General features: G+C 45.5%; 1 protein-coding gene across 1 annotated transcript in view; it reads left to right on the forward strand.

The window, feature by feature from the left end:
* GLRA1 (glycine receptor alpha 1) overlaps nt 1–22,872 on the forward strand; it is an 87,944-nt gene that overhangs the window by 60,005 nt on the left and 5,067 nt on the right. The window contains exons 4-8 of the mRNA XM_005683198.3: nt 6,983–7,206; nt 9,888–9,970; nt 11,283–11,420; nt 13,492–13,706; nt 21,230–21,376. Coding sequence (XP_005683255.1) covers nt 6,983–7,206; nt 9,888–9,970; nt 11,283–11,420; nt 13,492–13,706; nt 21,230–21,376 — 807 coding nt within the window. The remainder of the gene's footprint in view (nt 1–6,982; nt 7,207–9,887; nt 9,971–11,282; nt 11,421–13,491; nt 13,707–21,229; nt 21,377–22,872) is intronic.

The raw sequence follows: 22,872 nt of genomic DNA on the forward strand, positions 1-22,872 counted from the left end.
CTTACTAGCTGTGTGATGTCAGGAAAAGCACTTTAACCTCTATGTGCCTTCATTTGTTGTTTAGTCCCTCAGTCTTGTCCGACTCTTTTGCGAGCCCAAGGACTATAGCCTGCCAGGCTCCTTTGTCCATGAGATTTCCCAGGCAAGAATACTGGAGTGGGTTGCCATTTTCTTCTCCAGGGAATCTTCCCAACCAGAGATCGAACTCACATCTCCTGCATTGGCAGGCAGATTCTTTACCACTGAGCCTCCAGAGAAGCCTGTCACTAACTTTAGACAAAGCATTAAGAATTCTCAGGCTCAATTTATCCATAAAACAGTGTCCCTGTGAGAATCTGGGGAGAGGGTTCATTCAAGCACTTGGCACTGTGCCTGGCACTCAGTCGGGACTCAGTAAACTCTGCATGTGCTGGTGAGTCAGCTCCACACGCTCACAGCACTGTGAAGAGACTGGGGCTGACCCTCCTCACATTTGGGGGCAACGTCTATAACTCCAGTTCCACAGTGCATCTCGGAGGTCTTGAAAAGCTTGAAAAGCAGCAGCAGCTCATGAATGAGGCCTGGACCCTTTTCTCTCAATGCCCCTGTTCCCCAGCTCTTAGCAGACAGGTCCAGCTCTCAGGCACCTTATCCCAAACCCGGTCAGAGCTGTCTCAGAGTTTTTCTAAGAGAGCAGAGCCTGCCTGATGGCCGATTCACCTTGGTTCTCCTCCTCCTGCCCTCAAAGTTCTACAAGCGGTTAGGAAAAGCAACGGAGTAGGGCAAAATTTCTGTATTAAAGCCCCACACTGGATTGCTGTGTGGCCCAGGAAAAGTCTCTTTGCCTCTCTGGGCAGTCTGTAAAGTGAAGGAGTTGAGACAGAAGTCTACATGTAATATTTGAGGAAGGAGATGGGAGTGACCACAGACGGCGATGATTCTCTCCTGTGTCCCACTATCTTAGTTCAGCTCCTCCTCCTCTTTCACGGCACTGTCACAGCGGCCTCAGAGCAAGTCTCCTGGACCCGTTTCCTCTCACTTCAACACTGCACGGTCATGCCTGCCGCACTGATCTTTCTGAAGTCACACTGTGCTATTGCTCCGCTGCTTAAAACTTCAGTAGCACCCAACCAGCTACAAAATAAGATCCAAATACTCTGGTCTGGGAGTTAAGGATACCTACAGTCTCAAATCAATCCGTTCTACAGCCTCAACACCGCAGAGTGATTGAGAGAGTGTGCTTTATATAATCAGACAAACCAGATTTCAACCTCACTATTTGCTACATGAATTTGGACTAAATACTTAATCTTCCTGAGCCTTCATCTATAAAATTAAGGTGAAAATACATATAATCATAGGATTGTTTTAAAGATAAAAATGAGGTGCAATTTGTGCCATGCTTAGCAAAATACCTGGTACATAGTAGGTCCTCAATAAGGGAGACGTTTCATTACTTCTGCAGCTGATGGTTGAGCTAAACTGAACTGTGTGAATGCCCCTGCCTACACACCTTTGCTCATGCTATTCCTTCCACGTGAAATTCCTCTGACGCTCCAACTCTACAAACCATAATCCTATGTACACCAAGACCGCAGCCCTCAGTCCCTCACATCCAGCCATGCTTTGTGCCTGTATTCCTCACCCCTGTCCTTCTTCCTCACACATTACTGGCCTCCTTTCCAGCAGAAATCAAGTATTGCTCTTATTTCAGAACAATATCAGATCTAGAGATGCTAACTTCAGGAGGATGGAACAACCTGATAGGGGCCATTTCAAATGCTACCTTCTCCCCAGAAACACTTCCAGATTCACCTGGAAGTAATCTTAACAGCCTAAAAGCAATAACTAACAGCTGCTTATCTAATAGCAGCAATATCTAATAGAACCTTTTCTGACCGTTATCACATTCAGTTTTGTACATTAGATTTGTGTCCATTCCTTTCCTGGCTGGCTAGGTAATCTGAGCTCCATGAGGGTAGAAGCCTGAGCCTCCACGCTCATTGTTTTCCTACTGGGCCTCATAAGTGTTTACTGGGTTGCATCTCATTTAGAGAAGAGACATTCCTTTGAGAGCAGGAAGACATAAGAATCTGGTTCTCCATTCTCCTCATGGGTAATGTCTCTGGGTTCTGATTGCAGTGGGCACATACCTTGCCCTCCATGTCCCCTTCCCACCAACACTCTCACCAGGCTTTTAGCACTTTCCCGCTAAAGCAACTCATGCTTCCTATTTCACCACAATTTACAGTTTTAGAGGAGGTTAAAGTAAGACACCACTGAGCAACTTCACTTTCACTTTTCCCTTTCATGCATCAGAGAAGGAAATGGCAACCCACTCCAGCGTTCTAGCCTGGAGAATCCCAGGGACAGGGGAGCCTGGTGGGCTGCCATCTCTAGGGTCGCACAGAGTCGGACACGACTGAAGCGACTTAGCAGCAGCAGCAGCAACTGGGAGAGGTTAGAGTGCGAAACTAGACATAACAGCGGTGGGGAGAGGGGCGGCACACAGGAAGCCTTCAATAAATGTTTGTTGAATGAAAGAACAGATAAATGAATGCTCTACCTCAGTCTCAGAAATAAGGCCATCAGGGACTCTCAGAGGCAAGACTGGAGGGCGGATGCTAGAGCCTGCTGAGCCAGAGCTCTGGCAGGCCCACCCCCTCGGACTTAGAAGATGGGCCACCTTGAGGGTCTGAGGACTAAAAGCCAACTACAGGAGGTAGGACCTGAGATTCTCGGGTAGAGAACCCCAGTGCTGCTCCTCCTGCCCATGAACCTGAACGTGGATGCCCAGCGGGTTGAATACCAACCAACGTGAGTGTACGGCCAAGCAAGTGAGACAGCATTTAGCTCTCAGTCGATTACAACAATTACATTGATTCCTTCTGAATGGTATTTCCCACTGCTGTTTACCAACCAGGGACGAGAAAATCAATCGATGCAGAGGGGAGGAGCCAGGCCACTGGGAGGAGGAGACAAGTTGCCTGTGGGTGTCAGACACAGTCTCCGCATCTCTTACCCTCACTATTTATGAAGCATTTCATAATAAAACCCTACAGTTTTTATTTTGTTTTTCTTCTTTTAGGTAATGTATGTTTCTATTTTTTATAGTCAACATGCATTACTTCTGTAATAAGAAAACTAAAGTATTTTTAAATATCAGTAATAAAATGCAACTATAATAATGTCCTTCCCTACTTAGAATTCTCTGAAGACTCCGCTCACTGCGTGCCTCCTCCCACTCCTGCCCTGATTCATTCACTCGCTATTCTTTCCAAGGCACGTGCTCTTGCTTTGCTTCCAGGCCATCACAGGGGCAGTTCCAACTGCCCTAAATGCTTTTCCTTTTCAACTCTGCCATATTTGGTCCCACTTTAAATATCACATCTTCCTGGCACCTTCCCCGACCCCCACATCCAAATCTAGATGGAGAGCCTGAACTCTGTATCTCCCAGTGACCTGTTTTAAGCCTCAGCAGAGCCCTGTCTCCATGTGGTATAAGCACCACACAGTAGGCTCTGGGACACCATAAACGTCTTTCTTGTTCTCAATGGATTTTCCAGTTCCTAGAACAGTGCCTGGCACTTAGACTCTCAGTTAAAAATCACCGGAAAAAATAAAATTAATAATCATTACCTATGAGATTTGGAAGGGTTCTTAGAGACCATCTAGGAGCTCCCCTGGTGGCTCAGAGGGTAAAGAATCTGCCTACAATGCAGGAGACCTGGGTTCGTTCCTTGGATCAGGAAGATCCCCTGGAGGAGGAAATAGCAACCCAGTCCTGTATTCTTGCCTGAAGAATTCCATAGACAGAGGAGCCTGGTGGGCTACAGTCCATGGGGTCACAAAGACTCAGACACGACTGAGTGACCTTCACTCACTCACTCAGAGACCATCTAGCCTAACTTCTTTTGTGAGTGGCTGCATCACCCAGCTTGAGAGATCTTAGTTTCTCAACCAGGGATTGAACCCAGGCCACGGCAGTGAGAGTGTGGAATCAAAACCACTGGACTTCCAGGAAATCCCCTCCTAACTCCTTCTTTTAACAGTGGGGCCCAGAGAAGTAAATCAAGATTCTAATCCCAGGTCTTCTGTGAACTGTTGTGTGACCTTAGAAAAGAGTCTCAGTCTCTCCAGCCATAAAATGGGGAAAGCTCTTCATACTCCAACTTTTTCTGGCTGTGTTCCTCCTCGACCCCCGCCAGGCACACAGACTGGGTGGGTAGGCAGGAGGGTACAAGAGAACTCCAAGGTCAGGTCCATTGTCTCTAATTGTTTCCCATCAAGTTAAGGAGATAAGACACAGGGAGGAAGTGCTAAATTAAACATTTCTGGTGATTTGGTTTTATCAGAAGATCAGAAAAGAAGCGGTCAGGAAAGACTGTGGGCATTAAGGCCCCTACCGGAGATAAGGCTTAGGCTGAGCAGGCTGTAGGGATGAGAGAAAATGGTCCCCAGCAAAGAACTGGCCATCCACTGCCAGGGGACATAATCAACAAGTTCTCACTAGGAGGCTGGGCTGATGTGGATTCAGACTCCAGCTCTGCCACTTACTGGGCTTCCCTGGTGACTGAGGCAGTAAAAAGAAATCTGCCTGCATGCACGAGATGTGGGTTTGATCCCTGGGTTGGGAAGATCCCCTGGAGAAGGGCATAGCTATCCACTCCAGTATTCTTGCCTGGAGAATCCCGTGGACATTGGAGCCTGGAGTGCTACAGTCCATAGGGCTGCAAAGTCGGACATGACTGAGCAACTAACACTTTCACTTTCACACTTTCTGCTGCTTGCTAGCTCTTGGCCTTGAACAAGCCTCTCAACCTTTCCAAACCTCGGTTTCCTTAAGCTCACTGTGAGAATATGAACGTCTAGCTTGCAAGGGTTTTGTAAGGATTAAATGTATGTGACGGTATCTAGAACAGTGCCTGGTGCCTAACAGGCCATTTTAAATGCCACTTTATTTTCCTTCTTCCAGGCACATAAACCATTTGACATGTCACTGGCAAGAACATCAGAAGTGCAGCTGGGGTTTGGGGACCTGAAGGCTTTTTCTGTCCAACCATTCATAGTCTGTTTACTCTGACATGAACTGCCCAGTGCTTCATCTCTCTCTCTCTCTGAGACACACACACAGACACACACACACACACAGACACACACACACACACACACACACACACACACGCTCTCTCTCTTCATGTAAAATCCACAGGACAAAAAGAGGCCATTTCCCTGATCAGATGGAACCAGATTGGGAGCTATCTATTACCGTCAGTAGGAAAAACAAAGCATCAACTTCCAGTCTGGTCTGAAGTTTTCCCTGCACGCTGGGACTTATAAGATAAGAAGTTATGAGACCAAATGCCATTTTCTATGGGCCTGGAGGGAGAGGCTGCAATTAAATTATAGAACAATCCTATAAAATACCTTGGAACATTTTATGAAGCTGTTGATATTTCTATAGGAGAACAGAATGAGGCATGAGCTGAGGGGGGAAGTGGCGGGGTGAAGGTGAGGGCGGGAAGAAGGGCTGTTTGTTTCAGTTCGTTCGTGCTAATGACAGACCAAGAGTGATGAGGATTTAGAGGCAGCCCCCCAAAAGAAGGCAGAGCACAGCCTCCCTTATCCTGCACCTTCAGAGAAAAAGCAATAGCAGGTGCTTACGAGTAGAGATTATTACTTGAAGGAGAACATTTAACATTGGACTTGAACTGAGGTTATAATATTCTAGGAAACTATAAACCCTCTTGGGAATCCAGCAGAGAGAGCTAGACCCTTCTTCATAGGACAACACAATTTCTACTTGCGGTGAAATATTCATGGGCTGCAAGTCAACAATGATTCTCTAACAAAATTTAAAACTTTTCTTAATGGAAATATTTCTTAACTTCATTACCCAATTTCCCACCATGGAGACCTACCCATGCCATGAATTGCTTCTCCGGATGTGAATACAAACTAAACGGATTCTTTAAGTTCCTCTAGGATTCAACGAACAAATCCTCAGCTAGTAGTCAAGGCACCCAGGCTCCAAAATGGGCTCTGCTTTGCCTTTTCAGAGAGACACTGGCCAGTCTCAATTATTTTTTGATTTCAGTTTCCCCATCTGGAGAAAAATAAAGATGGAGAAGCGGGTAGTTTTTAACTAGGACAGCAGTTTCTAACCTACATTCTGTAGAAGACAAGTAGCGTGTACAAAATAAGAGTTCTATGGCTAAAACGAACCAGGGAAATAGTGAATAGTCTAGTCCCTTCTTGGAGATACACACAACTCCTTAGTATATTAAGGTCTCTGAGAAGTCCTCCAATAAAGAAATCTGATATATTTGGTTTAATCAAACATTTCCCTACTTGGTTTGATTGTAATCTTTTTCAGTGGAGTAACTACACTACAATCCCATCAGAGAGCATTTTGCTTAGCACTGGGTTTAAAACTCAGTAAGGAGTGTCATCTATTAATCCTCCCCAAACAAACAAATCAACACATGTTACAAAAGGTAATAGAAGGTGGCTACTAAAACAGAGTGGTATGAATTCTAAGACCAGCAGAACACTATAAAATTCCCCCACTCAACCTTCCTTCACTTCTTGGGAACTGGGCGAAATAGTGTGACTGCTCTGGCATTAGCTTTTAGTCTTTCTGTTCTTTCAATCTGTCTAGAATAGTGACTCTCAAAGCTTAGTGGTCAAGAGAATTACTGCACTGATGGGGTTAATAATCAAAGGAGGACTTTATCTGTGATGTATTATTTCTCTTATCAAAACTCCTAAATTATATCAGTTCAGAGTTGAATGTAGTTAATAGGGCATCCAGAGAATGTTCAGGGATAATTATGACTCCCCTGATTTTTGCCTGATGCACAGACTTGACACCTCATCCCGCACTCTGATAACATCCTCCAGAATGGGCTTTGGGGAACACTGACCGGAAGCACCCAGGCCCTCCACCATGTGACAATCCAGGGCCTAACTCTGAGTCCACCTCTTTGTCTCCTGGCTGTAGGACTACAGGGTCAACATCTTCCTGCGGCAGCAGTGGAACGACCCCCGGCTGGCCTACAACGAATACCCTGATGACTCGCTGGACTTGGACCCATCCATGTTGGACTCCATCTGGAAACCTGATCTGTTCTTTGCCAATGAGAAGGGGGCCCACTTCCACGAGATCACCACAGACAACAAACTGCTGAGGATCTCCCGGAACGGGAATGTCCTCTACAGCATCAGGTGAGTCCTGTCAGGCTCATCACCCCCTGAATCCTCAGAACACACCTTCTGGGAGGAGACCCTAAGAGGAGGGTCAAGCAGAGGTGAACAGGCCCTGACAACCCAGTGCCTTTGCAGGACAGGCAGAGCCTGCTCTGCCACTTACAATCAGCAAGAAAGAATCAAACACCATGGGAGCTTCTAGAAGTCCATGGCTCATTATAATCAGGGAGAATAAGGAAGCAGCCTAGAGACAGAGGGTTAAAACTAGGCCCCGACACTTCCCCAGCATTTCAATAAAACAAGATGGGAAAAGAGTATTCGAAGTCAATGCCCACCCCAGGAATGTTTGGTTACTCAAGATAAATAAGTTCCAGAGAGCTGCTGTATATCAGTATGCCTGTAGACAGAAATACTGGACTGTACACTAAAACATGTATTAAGAGGGTAGATCTCATGTTACACTTTTTTACCATAATTTTTAAAAAAATAGTAGGACCAAAGGCACGAAGTCTGAAAAATCACAGCAACTTCAACACAAATGGCCTGCTGGGTGGACAGTGCTGCTCACAGGTATAAACCAGGGATGCTCCGTCCTGAATAGAAAACCTTTCTACCCTCTATTCCTTGTACTGACTTTAAGAACCTGGGACCCTCTTTCCTAGGAGGGATCCTGCAGACACTACTTGGGGTCAAACCTTCAGAATTTTCTGCCACACTCTGCAACCCCCATCCCACCTAATTCCCAGTCTCCTCCTGCAAGGCATGGAGGGAAGAACCAATGTCCATGTAATATTCTTACTATGCATTATTCCCTGAGAATTTACCCACTAGGCTGGGACTTACCACATATGATTTCTAATCCTCCCAACAACTCTATGAAGCAGGTTTTGTTATGCCTATTTTGCAGATTAGACAAGTGAGGATCTGAAAGTTTAAGCAACTTGCCCGAGTTCCCACAGCTATTTAGTAGTAGAATCTAGATTCTACTATGTTAGTATGGATCTAATGCCCACTCTGAGCCTAGAAGAACATTCAACAGGCACTCAAATATTGGATGAACATATTTCTATTTCAAAGAGCTTAAGGGGCACTGGTCCTAAATGCCTCCCTGTCTCCACCAGTTCCTCAGGGGAATGTATCTTTTAATTCTATTAGGAGATGAGCTTTAAGTGTCCAGGCCCATAGGAGAGGCCGTACAGGCCCTAATCCCCAAGTGTGACTTGACTCAGACAGGGTAGGAGGGGGACTCAAGGACCTCAGGAGGGAGAGGAGGCACCGCAGGAGGGCAAACTGGGAGAAATCAGGGGCCCACATGGCCTTGCTCACTTGCTGCCCACCCCACCCCATGCACATCCAGACTGGAAGAGTGACAGGCTCAGGATGGCCACCAAGGCCCTGCTGGCTGGGGATTTGCTGCAGCCAGGCTAGTTTCACATCTCCAGGAAGCTAAGCCCCAGTGCAGCATGACAGAAGGACAAATCAGCAGAAAGTGATGTTCCAAGGTCATTCAACTTCAGGAAATTAACCCAGTGTGACAGTTGCCCCACTTTAGAGCTTTTATCTGCAGAAATTCAACGGTGTGCCCTTTCCCTTCCCCCTCCTCCTCCCACTCCCTCTTTTTCCTCTTCTTTCCCTCCCTTGCTTCTGCCTTGTACTTAAAGGGCCCACATCCACAGCCATGGGTAAAAGCTGGAGGAGGGCATTCACCCAGGGCTGTGTACCTCACCATGTGGGGCCAAGGTGCTGGCAGCTAAGCCCCACATGACCACCAGTTAGGGGTCTTTGTGCATTGAGGTTGGCTTTTCAGGACAGCAATGCTAGAAAGCCCGTCAGCAAATACATGAGTTCAAAATCCAGAGGCCAGGAGCGACAGTTTTGAGTCCTGGCTGAGCCATCAGCTTGCTGTGAACTGACATGCGCCCCTCCCTAGCCTCCTCTGCATCCCGGTTTTCTCACCTGTCAAATGCGGGAGTTGGCCTGTCAACTGAAGTCTCTTTGGCCTCCACTGGTCTTTCTTCTCCATTCCCTGAAGCAGGGGCTTGGGAGTTGGCAGAGCCCTTCAAGCTGAAGCCTTGCATCTCAGCTGAGCTGCAGACCTAGGATTCAGCTAAGGGGACTCCCTCTGCTTGAGACTGCAGCTTCTGCCAGGGCTGGACAACCCAAAATCAACAGCTAGCCCAAAAGCCTGGGGCAACCACTGCTTCCCAGCTGAGCCCAACAGGAGCCCGCAGATGGGAATCAGCTGTGTTTGGACACTGAGAAGGCAGGGGGCCTCTTGGAAACCACCTTTGATGAGTGTGTGAAGGGAGGAGACAAGAACCACCTACACACCTGCTCCAGATGCACCTGGGGATGCCTAAGGCCTGGTAGTGCTCAGTTTAAAAGTCAGGCTCTGTCCATACCCAAGAGCTCTGCAAAAGAGTAAGGATGCGGGCCTCCAGGCCTCAGGCAACTTGCTAAAGGCAGGTTTCTAGAAGCCAGACAGACACCAAAGAAGCCCAGAAGTTCCAGAGACTCTGTGTAACTGGAGGCAACCTCCTTTCTCTCTCTGATATGGAAACGTGCATATATTAGTAAACGCCTAATTCCCTGACCTCCTTGCCCTCTCCTAGATAACTAATTTGCTGGTAGTAGCTAGCATGGAGGCACAACTTCCCTGGTCTGTGGATCCAGCATCATTCAACTCTTTCTCTTCCCAGAATCACCCTGACATTGGCCTGCCCCATGGACTTGAAGAACTTCCCCATGGATGTCCAGACGTGCATTATGCAACTGGAAAGCTGTGAGTCCCTTGCATGAGGCCTCTATTTAAAAAAAAAATCAGATCCTCCTTTACCCATGGGACCAGCAGAAATTCCCACACATCTGCTCCTAACCCCTGGACCCCAGGAGATTACTGTGCTGTGTGCTGTGTTTAGTTGCTCAGTCATGTCCAGCTCTTTGCAACCCCATGGACTGTAGCCCACCAGGCCCCTCTGTCCATGGAGACTCTCCAGGCAAGAATACCAGAGTGGGTTGCCATACTATAACAGTCCAAAATACCAGATGAGGGCCTTTGCTCTTAGAAAGTGCATTAGAAATGTAACTTCCCTTACACTGTCTGACTCAGGTCCCGCTCTAGAGCATTCTCCAAAGAGGCACTATTCCATGTTCTCTGTGAACATGCTCACCAGGAATAGAGAAGTCATAGCTTAAATAAGTCTGAGTCCTTAAACTCCCAGAGTTGCTCACTCCAGCAGGGGAGAGAGATGTCTGTCCACACAAATATTCTAACACAGAGCAGCAAGTGGTAAGTGTGTGGTTAGATGTACAAAACGCTGTGGCCTCAAGGCAGAAAGGGCACTTCCTTCTGATTGGGAAGGAGACAGGATACAGAGAAGGCTTTATGGAGGAGTTCACAGGTGAACCAAGATTTTAACCAACTGGGTAGCTCACTTACTTGATTGGAAACAGAGAAACCAATCTGATGAATTTAAAGACTGGAATTAAGTGGAAGGGCATAGGGGTTCAAACTCCTCACAGATCTGGAGGAGAAGCTAAAGTACAAGAACCGGGGCAGAGCATTTAGGCAACAGGAACTAACAGACCATTCCCTGGAGCACTACCTCCAAGGAGAGTCAGCACCAGCCAGCTCCCAACCTGCTGTCACTTTACTCAAGAGTCAAGGTTCTGGGGCGGAAAGTCTGATTGGCCTAAAGGAGTCACCATCTCAGACCTTGTCCCCCAACTGACAGCCCCACCATGACAGCAATCCATACAGGTATTCCTCAGGGGTTGGAGGGAAGGGGATGTGCTTGCAAGGATGGTGCACAGGCAAAAAATAGCAGAGGTCAGCTGAACTTGACAACAGAACTGAGAGCTGGGATGCTAAGGTGGGATGCTGGGACAAGCAAGAAAGGTAACAGGGTTGTGAGGTAAACCAAGCAATTAAACCCGCTTTAACCGCCCATGAGAGGAGGAGAAACAAAGCAATGTAGTCTCATGAGTTCCACTGAGCGTCTGATGCCTCTTCACCTCTAACCCTAATCACCCCTGACATGCTTCAGATAAGGGCTTCCAGGTGGTGACTTCTCCTTCTTCTGATCCCATCCCAGTTGGATACACCATGAATGACCTCATCTTTGAGTGGCAGGAGCAGGGGGCTGTGCAGGTGGCAGACGGACTAACTCTACCCCAGTTTATCCTGAAAGAGGAGAAGGACTTGAGATATTGCACCAAGCATTACAACACAGGTAGGCGCAAGGGGCCCCCCTCCTCGGGCCCCATCCTGCTGCAGCCAGGGCCAGAGGTCACTGCAAACCTTCATGCCATCACTGTTTCAGTGGGTCTTATGAGGCACCCATGGGGGGTCTAGTTCTGCATTTATTACCCAGGGGTTAAGGGAATGTCCCTTGAAACCAAAAGTGGCTCCCACAGTTTCCTCCTGAAGTCCTGGGGCAAGTAACTTTGAGCTTGGACCACGGCTCACAACAAGGGGAACTAGGAGATCCAGTCTTTCTTCCAGGTAGCAGCGTGCTCAGCTCAGGGCAGAACCTAAGGCAGAAGGGAGAGCTGGCAGGGGGAGGACACCTAGCAGTGTCACAGAGCAGCTGGCATCGCTCAGAGGGCAAGAGCAGGCGATGTTCCCACTAGGCCTCGGGAGGGAGCTGCAAGCCAGCACTAAGGATTAGTAAGCACTGAGGATCAGTAAAGTTGGAAAGGGTCCCCTAGAGTGTGAGCTACGACCTCCCATGCTTAGCCCGGGCTTTGCTGGAAGAATGAACACAGGAATGAACTGGGGCAGGACCAAGACTGGCTTCCCCTGCCCTGTTTCAGGCAGGGAAGGAGCTTATGGAACACTGCAGACAAAAGGCAGCCAGTCAGTATGCCAGCTGTGTGTGGGGGGCGGGGGGCCTGCTGTGCGAACGCAGCCCAGTGAAGTGGAGGCACACGACAGGCTGTGACAGGAGCCAAGGAGAGGGGGAGGTGAGGGTGAGGAGTTGAGGGAAACCACTGTGCGTCCTGATGCAAGTGGAAGGCCCAGAAAAAGAGCAGGCAGCCTGGGTTCTGCTCTGTTTAGGACAGGTGTCCCTTTCCAGTGACCTTGGAGATAGACATCCTAGAAACTTCAAAAATACTCTCTTCATCCCTGGGAAGCTGAGACAGAGAGAGAGAACAGGCCAGTCATCCCTCAGTCCCCAAAGGAATTGGGCTCCAGGCCCCTCAAATTACCAATATCAGGGGATGCTCAAGGCCACAGTCAGCCCTCCTCACTGGAGGATGCAAGCCCCATGGGTCTGGAGAGCCAATGGGTCCCAAGGTATCAAATAATCACAGCGGACTCTCATACACCACAGCATTTTTCTCATTCATCATCTCAGTGGCCCTTCATTACCCACATTTAAGTAAGAGCTGAGTTCCAGGCTAGTTCTGTGGATTCAATGAGAAAAGACTGGCAAGGCCCTGATCACATGGAAGCTGCAGTCCAGGGAACTGTACAAAATTCCCCTGGCAACTGTGTGTCAGTGGACTGGAGCCAAGACCCCACCAGGGGACGGCCCAGCACAATTCAAGGGACACAGACTGGGAGATGAGCTGTCCACAGCCTGGTGCAGAGGACAGAGAAAGAGAGAGAAAGGTTGGCTTGCCTAGTCAGTGTACTACACTTTAAAGCATCCGATGCTCACGTGAACAGAGCTGAAGGGACATGGGGAAAAAAGAAGTGCTCTGCCTGGGGGAGACGTCACCATTAAACTGCCATACAGGAGAGGCAGGATTCCTTGGCAGGTTGTGGGGTGGAAGAAGGGCATTCGGGGCAGAGGGATTATCAGGCTCAAAAACTCAGAAGTGTGAAAGTACAGAGGATATTCAAGGCAAGGGCTGGAGTGTAGGGGTCATGGGTGAGGTGAAGAAAGAAGGGAAATGGAGTGGAAACAGGCTGCACTGTGAAGGGCAGACTACAGAGGCTGAACTTCCCCCTGTAGGTATCACATAGTCACATGATGAGGCTGATGATGAATGATATTCTGAGCCCTAATGGTTTGTGAGGGCTATGCTAAGTTCGTTACTCATTTCACCATCTCATTTACCATTGCAGTAAACACGAGTAGCCATGTGAGGTTGGTGTTATTATTGTTTACTATCATCATCATCATCCCCAATTTGCCATAGATGAGGAAACTGGGACACAGAAAGATTCAAATGCTCATCCAAGGTCACGGCTAGTGTGGGGCTGGACCAGGATTCCAGCCGAGGCTGTTCTGGCCTCAGAGCCTTGTTCCTATCCGCTAGGCCACTTTGCCTTCCCACGCTAATTTCCCACAGGCAAGTTTACCTGCATCGAGGCCCGGTTCCACCTGGAGCGACAGATGGGCTACTACCTGATCCAGATGTACATCCCCAGCCTGCTCATTGTCATCCTCTCGTGGATCTCCTTCTGGATCAACATGGATGCTGCCCCTGCCCGCGTGGGCCTGGGCATCACCACTGTGCTCACCATGACCACCCAGAGCTCTGGCTCTCGAGCGTCCCTGCCCAAGGTAAGTCCCACCGCCCAAGAGCACAGAACACCCGGACGGACATGGAGGACACGCGTCTCCCTTCCCTGCCCGAGATCAGGCATGCACAAGGAATTAGGCACTATTTCTTGATCCTCTAAACTCAGCAGGATCCAGCATTCAGATCTACATAAACCTTTCCTCCAGAACATTTCCTGTATAGAACATCATGGTGTTGAGGAATGCTATTAACACTCAACTCCACTCAGTCCAGCCGCTTCACAGCAGTGCTAAGGGCAATATTCCCCCCCTTTCACCATCAATGGCACTGCGCGTCTGGGGTCTTCAAGACCACACCGTATACAAAGAGTCATAGGACTCAGAGACTCAACAAAGTGTTGAACTCAAAGCTAAGATTCCTTAGAGTGATTAGGATACACAGTATCCTTAATCCATAGATTAAGGATGCATAGCTAGATGATAAGAGAAAAAGACACAGGCAGAGTCTAGAGGGATCCGTGTGCAAGCATCCTCACTCTCTCCATCCCGTGAGGGACCACACAGAGCTCACTCTCACCCCAGCAACAAAAATACAGCTATATGTGTGACAAGTTTCTGCCCAGAGAAAGAGAGAAATTGTTCTGAGATTCATTTAAGATTCAATATCAAAGGTTTTTATTAGGTGCTGGTTACACAAGTACCCTCTGCCCATCACATCCCCAAATCCCAGACTCCAGAGAGGAAAGCAGGTGTTCAGCTTAAACCACACTGTTTATACCAGTGGTCAAAACATGGTGGGGCACGCTTATCAGTTAGGGAAAGTGGGAATGTGCCCAAAATCCAAGTTCTAGATGTCAACCAAGGGCCAAACCTGCCAGCAGGTCCTTCATAAGACGGCCGTCCGGTGCCTGCTCTGTGATACTCTTTTCTGCAGTACCTCAGTCTGATTCTGACATTTCTATTGTTAAACACCACCTTCTGCCACATTCACTATTAACTCCTGAACCATGTTCTGCTCTGTTCACTAGTAACACTCAGCACATTTCACTCCACACACTGCTAATGCCAGATACACATTCTGCTCCACGCACTCCGTGCTAGACCCAGCTTTCTGTTCCATTCTTCTCACACCAGACACAGCATCCCACTGCATTCATACCAACGCCAGACGCTAATCCTCCTCCAGTCAACTTGACGATGAACGCAGCTCTGTTCCTTTCACTGTTAACACTAGACCTCACATTCTGTTCAATTCACATTTAACACTAGACAGAATGTTCTGCTTCTTTTACTATTAATGCCAGACGCCACACGCTCCCCACTCACCCACACTTGAGGTAACAACACTCGGCTCCATTCACTATGAGCGCCTGATGCCTCAATCTGCTTTACTCTCCTGTATCAAGCACTAGGTGCTGTTTTCCACTACGTTCGCCACAGTCGTTGGAGCCACTTTCCACATTCCTCAACACCAGACCCAACATGTGTGTGTTAAGTTGCTCAGTCGTGTCCAACTCTTTGTGACCCCATGGACTGTAGCCTCCCAGGCTTCTCTGTCCATGGGATTCTCCAGGGAAGAATACGGGAGTGGATTGCTGTTTCCTTTTCCAGAGGATCTTCCTGAACCAGGGACTGAACTCTGGTCTCCTGCATTGAAGGCAGATTCTTTACCATTTGAGCTATAGGGAAGACCCAACATGGTGCTCTGCTATTAATGCCAGACACCAGCCATACTCTGCCCCCATCAGCCTTATGCTAAATGCAACATTCTGCACCATGTGCAAGGAATACAGCACTTCACGTTCTGTTCTGATGCAGAAAAGTTGGAAGAATAAGCAACGAATACCTAGTAGCCTTCACCTCAACTCCAGTTATCATTTTCCACATTGTCTATCTCTCTCTAGGTAAGCAGGTAGATAGATGCAATTTTTACTGAATCATTTGAAGGTTACAGACAGCATAACAATTCACCTCTAAATAAGGACTAATGATTACATATTACCACAACTAAAAAATTAACATTAATACAATAATATCACTGAATTAGAAATAATTCCATAATTTCATCAAAATTTAAAGAATCTTTACATTTTCCCAATGGTCCAAAAACTGTCATCAGTAGACATGGTGAGGGATCCCACATTACATACAGTTTACTCTTTTAATCTAGAAGAGTCTCCCCACTGTATTTTTGTTTTTCATGACACTGACTATTCCATTAATTTTTAATGTGAGACATGACATTCTACTTCAGTCGTCATCTATGCTAGACACTACTCTCTCCTCTATCCATCCTCACAAGAAAACTCAACAATGTGCCCTTTGTACCATTAAAACTAGACTTTGCATTCTGCTACGTTTACTATAAAAGCTTGAAACCAAACTCTCTGTTTACTGTTACCAGCTGACAGCACATTCTGCTCTGTTCATTTGCAACAGCAGGAGGAATATCTTGCTTCCTGCTCCTTATGTTAGGCTCAACATGCTGCTCCTCTCTCTATGAATAGTCTACGCCACAGTCCCCTTCACTTATAACTGACTCTAGACTCAACAGTCTGTTCTACCCATTGTTAACACTGGCCTTGAGAGTGGGCTCCATTGCTAATAACACTCAACCTGACATTCTTGCCTCTTTCAAAGCATAAAATTCAGTAGCATTTAGTATATTTACAAAGTTGTATACCCTCGGCAGTGTCTAATTCCAGAACATTTTCATCACCCCACAGAGAATCCCCATATTCACCAACAGTCATTCCGTGTTCTCCCCTCCTCCCAGCCTCTGGCAACCACTCATATACTTTCCACCTCTATGAATTTGCCTATCTTGGATGTTTCACCTAAGAGGAATCACACAATATGTGCACTCCTATGACTGGCTTCCTTCATTTAGCATAATATTTTCAAGGCTTACATATGTTGTAGAATGTATCCCTACTTCATTTCCTTTTATGGCTGTGTAATATTCTGTTGCATGTATAGATCACAATTCGTTTATCTGCTGATCAGTTGATGGACATTTGGGTTATTTCCATGTCTGCCTGTTTTAAATAATGCTGCTGTGAACAAGCATTTCCTGTGTATAAGTTTTTGTGTGGACATATACTTTTAACTCTTAAAGATATATTATTATATGGTACATTATAGTCCTTATATCAATATATACTATATATAAGTTATAGGTATATTATATACTCAACTTTTTGAGGAATGCCAAATTATTTTCCAAAGTGGCTATACCACTTTATAATACTGCCAAGGTTCCAATTTCTCCACATCCTCGTTAATGTTTGTTATTTTGCCTCTTTGATTATAAATATCTCAATAGATGTGAAGTGCTATCTCATCATAGTTTTGATTTGAATTTTCCTAATAACTAATAATATTTAGCATCTTTTCATGTGCTTATTGACCATTTTTATATCTTCTATGGAAAATCTATTCAAATCTTTTACCCATTTTTTAATTGGGGCATTTCTCTTTTTATTGTTGTAATAGTTCTTTGTGTATTATCGATTTTAAACTCTTAAGAACATGAACAAGAATAAAATAGATTGAAATATTTGCATATATTTTCTCCCATTCTACAGGTTTTCCCTTGATTGAAAATGTTCCTTATGCACAAACTTTTCTAACTTTGAGGAAATTAATTTAAATTTTCTATTGTAGTTTGTACTTTTGGTATCATACTTAAGAAACCAGTACCTAATCCAAAATCATAAAGATTTACATGGACATTTTTTCTAAGAATTTCATGCACTGTGCTTAGTTGCTCAGTCATGTCCAGCTCTTTGCAATCCCATGGACTGTAGCCTGCCAGGAAGCTCCTCTGTCCATGGACTTCTCCAGGCAAGAATACTGGAGTGGGATGCCATGCCCTCCTCCAGGGGAATCTTCCCAACCCAGGGATCGAACCCAGGTCTCCCAAATTGCAGGCAGGTTCTTTACCATCTGAGAGTTACATAGTTTAGCTCTAAATATAGGGTTTCAATCTATTTTGTTTAGCTTTGCATATGAAATGAGGGAGGGATATCATTCTTTTGTATGTGGATACCCAGTTATCCCAGCACTGTTTGTTAAAAAGATTATTCTTTCCATCCATTGAATTCATATCCTTCTCAAAAGTCAATTGGCCATAGGCTTTGACTAAGTAAACCCCAAAATATGGGTTTACTTCTGGACTCTCAATTCCATCCCATTGATATATACATACACACACACACACACACACACACACACACACACACACACACAAATTTATCTTTATGTCAGCATCACACTCTTGAGTATCATAGCTTATAGTAAGTTTAGAAGTTGAGGAGTGTGAGTCCTCCACCTTTGTTCTTTTTAAAGATAGTTTTGTCCATTCTGGCTCCTAAGCATTTCCATATGAACATGAATATAAATTTTAAGATCAGCTTGTCAATTTCTACAGCAACAATAAAAACAAATTTTAGTTTTAAATGCATTGAGTCTGTATAGGAACTTGGGGAGTATTGACATCTTAACAATATTAGGTCTTCCAATCCATGAACACAGAATATCTTCCCATTCATTTAGATCATCTTTGATTTCATCCCACTGCTTTCTAGACCCCATGGTTTCTAACGAGAAATCAGCTGTTAATCTTACTGAGTATACCTTGTACATGATGAATTATTCCTCTTTCTGCTCTTAAGATTCTTGGTGGTGTTTTGTTTTGTTTTGTTTTGTTTTTTGGCTTCAGACAGTTTGATTATGGTGTGTCTAGGTGTAGCTCTCTTTGCGTTTATCTTGCTTGGAGTACTTTTAGCTTCTTTGATGTGTACATTAGTGTTTTTCATCACATTTGGAGAAATATTGGCCACTATTTGTTCAGATATTCTTTCTGCCTTTTTCTGTCTCTCTCTTCTTCAGAAATACCCATCAGACACAGGTTAGTGCCCTTGATGACTCCCCACATGCTCCTGAGGCTCTGTTCATTGTTCTTCATTCTGTTCCAGAGACAGGATAACCTCAAGTTCACTGATTCTTTCTTCTGTCCTTAATTCTCTCCAGTGAAAGCTCCAGTTCAATTATTTTCCTTCTTAACTCTAGAATTTCTATTTGGTTCTTTTTCATAGCTTCTCATGCTCTACTTAGTGAGACTTTGTTCCCATACTTTTCTTTAGCTGGGTAGCCGAGGTTTTTTTGGTTCGTTGAACATATTAAAAATATAACTGATTTAGTCTTTGTGTATTAAGTCCAATATCTGGACACAACTTTTTTTGACTGCGTTTTCTCCTTTGTATGGGCCTGACTTAATCAATCCAGGCTTCTATAACAAAGTACCATAAACTGGGTGGCCTACAAACAGCGTAAGTTTGCCTCACAGTTCTGGAGGCTGGAAATCTGAGACCAGGGTGCCAGGGTAGTCTGGTTCTGGTGAGGATCCCCTTCCAGTTACAAACTGCTGACTTACTGTTGTATCCTCACATGGAAGAAAGAGAGTAAGCTAGCTCTCTGGACTCTTTGTATAAAGGCACTACTTCCATTCATGAAGGCTCTACTCTCACGACCTAATTACTTCCCAGTGATCTCATCTCCAAATACCATCATATTGGGATGAGATTTCAACATATGACTTTTGGGAGGACATAAACATTCAGTACATAGCATTCACCATACTTTATTATTTCTCTGTATATCTTAAATCTTTTTGATAAAAATTATACATTTACACTGAGTGACTGAACTGAACTGATACATTTACACGGAGAAGGCAATGGCAACCCACTCCAGTACTCTTGCCTGGATAATCCCATGGACAGAGAAGCCTGGTAGGCTGCAGTCCGTGGGGTCACAAAGAGTCGGACACAACTGAGAGACTTCACTTTCACTTTTCACTTTCATGCATTGGAGAGGGAAATGGCAACCCACTCCAGTGTTCTTGCCTGGAAAATCCCAGGTGGAACCTGGTGGGCTGCCGTCTATGGGGTCGCACAGAGTCGGACATGACTGAAGCGACTTAGCAGCAGCAGCAGCAGCATACATTTACATAATATAATGTGGCATATCACTGAGCCAAGCAGTTTAAAACTTTGCTGTAGCCTTTACTTTCTGCTTATTCAGAGTTGACAGCTAAGAGCCTTCTCAAGTCACTCCGGACATGCACATAGGCCTAAAAATGCACATTGGTTCCCAGGAATATATCATAGCTTTACGGACAGCTCATTCCCCAAATTTTCCTTTTATTCTTTCTGATCAACCAATTGTTTGCCTCAACTGTTACCAACTGCCTGAGGCTGATGTAATGTTCAGCACTTGCCAATGATTGTTTTCAACAAATGCCCTCAAGGATAAAGCTGCTCACATTGTGACATCTCCAAGTCAGGTCAAATAAAGACAGCCTTGTGAGTGGTCTCTTTCAGAGAACCATAAAACAGGTCACATAACAATTCCCTGAGAACATAGCTTTAAAGAAGCTCCTACTCTCTTCTGCCCCATCCAGTGGCTAACAGGATACTGGTGTTCACTGCGCCTGCAGGCTGTTGCTTTACAAGACTAGCACAGAGCCACACATGGGATGATGGGAATAGGGCAACTTAAAACATCACAAAGGAAATAAAAACATACATCCACAGAAAAACTGAAGTTCATAGCAGCATTATTCCTAATAAGAGCCAAAAGGTAGAAGCAATCCAGATGTCCTTAACTGATGAATGGATCAATGATATGTGTTATATCCACACAGAGTACTATTATTTGGCCATAAAAAATAAACTACTGACATATACTATGATATAGATGAATATTGAAAACATTATGCTAAGTAAAAGGCCACATATTATATGATTCCTTTCACATAAAATGTCCATGACTGGAGGAAGAGAATTGGGGGAATAAGGAAATAACAGATAAAAGGTAGTAGGTTCCTTTTTGAGGCGATGAAAATGTTCTAAAATTGACTATGATGATGATAGTATATAATTGTGAAGATATAAAATCATTGATTTCTATACTTTAAATGTGTATGATACATGAATTGTATCTCAATAAAGCTGGGTTATTTTTAATGCCATGAAGCCTGCTGTTCTTACTGGGATTCAACTGATTTTCCCAAATAAATGTTTACAGGATTGCTGTTAGACTTTGATTCATTAACAGAGTTTGGCGAAAAGTTGGTTCTGACCGTTTTTTGTAGAGTCCTCGCTGCTTTTTTGCAGGGGGAGGGTTTTTGAAGATCCTGCTCTGCCATTCTCACTGACATCCTCCACTTACTTTTACCATTAGGTGAAAATTCTCCGATCATCTTCAGTCTGAACACCACATTCTATTCCATCCATGACAGAATGATGGACACACCGTCCCCCTTCTCTTTAGGGCTCTTCTAGGCACCATGCTCTTTTCTTCTCAATATTCTGTCCAGTCTTCTTGATGAATTTCTCATCTGTTTCCTTCTGTACCCTCCATCCTAATATTCCAGCTGAGAGGAAACAACAAAAGATGATGGGGAAGGGGGTTTCTAAGGAGCAGAAAACATTCCACCATACTCAACATGTCACCCTGTTCTCTCCTCATCTGTGTTCTTCCCCCCACCTCCACCCCAGGTATCATATGTGAAAGCCATCGACATCTGGATGGCCGTGTGCCTGCTCTTCGTGTTCTCAGCCCTGCTTGAGTACGCCGCCGTCAACTTTGTGTCTCGGCAGCACAAAGAGCTGCTCCGATTCAGGAGGAAGCGAAGACACCACAAGGTAGGGCTTTGGCTCCATGCTGGTGGTAAACAGAAGAGTTCTGGGCAACCTTGTCTTATGATACTTGTTTTCCTGTATCATTCTTCTCAGTGGATAAAGCATGCACAAAATACGGATCAAAGTCCTACAAGTCCTAGTTTCTCCTCCCATAAATAAAGCCCTGATTAGGTTTCTGGGCACTCATTCTTCTAACACTAATTATCAGGTTACACTTGAAGACAGAATTGATGGAGCAAACACTGATGGAGCCAAGATAGAAACTAGCTATAAACCCAAAGCATGGAAGGCTGCAGGATGTTTGCTGGTGTTTTCTAACAGAGTGGGCTGCACTGTTTCAATGGGCCTGATTCCAGAAGCAATTGGTATCACAGAACATGAGATCTTAGAGTAGAATGTCCTGTTTCTGGGCCTTTGTTTCCTACCTTCAAGAAGAGCCAGGCTGTAAGGTCTTCCCCTGGAGTGAATTCTCTTCCCTTATGAGAGACAGAATAAAAAAATACTTTGAAATTAAATATTAAAGTAGGCATTTAAAATATGCAAATAATACCAAGTTTATCTTGTCATTGCTGCTGCTGCTTCTAAGTCGCTTTAGCTGTGTCCGACTCTGCGCAACCCCATAGACGGCAGCCCACCAGGCTTCTCTGTCCCTGGGATTCTCCAGGCAAGAATACTGGACTGGGTTGCCATTTCCTTCTCCGTATCTTGTCATTAGGGTTATGAAAAGAAAATAGTACATTACTATACTTGAAAAGTTTGAGTCCTAATGAAGAAAGGCAGTTAAAAAAAAAAAAAAAAACTTGGCAGGGACTTCCTTGGCAGTCCAGTGGCTAAGACTCCATACTTCTATTGCAGGGGGCTGGGGTTCAATACCCAGTCAGGGAACTAAGATCCCATATGCTTAAGATTCTGCAAGCCATGTGGTGAAGCAAAAAAACAAAACAAAACAAACATACCTGGCAGACCGTGTCTGAAAAGTCACCAACCTCTGTTAACTCTGTGGGAGCCAAGTGGCTCCATACCCAAGTCTGTGACCACTCCCCCAGGAGACCTTTCTCCTAGGGATCGGAGGACGTGCTTTTCTCTCCAGTCTCATCTCCACGTCACTTTTCCCCTTGCTCTCTGAGCACCATCCACACTGGCTTTTTTCATAGTTCCTCAGACACACACACAGGCCTTCAGGTGTCTTGATCTCTCCACCCAGGTTGCTCTTCCAGTGGACTGGTTGCTCTTCCAGCGGACATTGCTTGGTATGAACCTGCTCATTTTCTAGTTCTCAGCTATGGCATCTTTCCCTGATACCCTAGTCAAGGTACAGGCCCTGTACTGAGGTGCTGATGCCAGGCTGTTAAGTGTGATCATGCAGGTTGTATCCAAGGGCCCCCAGCCAAGGAAGCTCTCTTCTCTTAGGTCCTGCCCTGGCGTGGACTGTATCAGACAGAGGAAGTGATCCCAATTCAGACACCCAGAGCAGGGTGGTACCACTCGTCTGATATGCA

This window comes from Capra hircus, chromosome 7 (genome assembly GCF_001704415.2).
Source record: "Capra hircus breed San Clemente chromosome 7, ASM170441v1, whole genome shotgun sequence".
In the NCBI taxonomy this organism is placed as follows: domain Eukaryota; kingdom Metazoa; phylum Chordata; class Mammalia; order Artiodactyla; family Bovidae; genus Capra; species Capra hircus.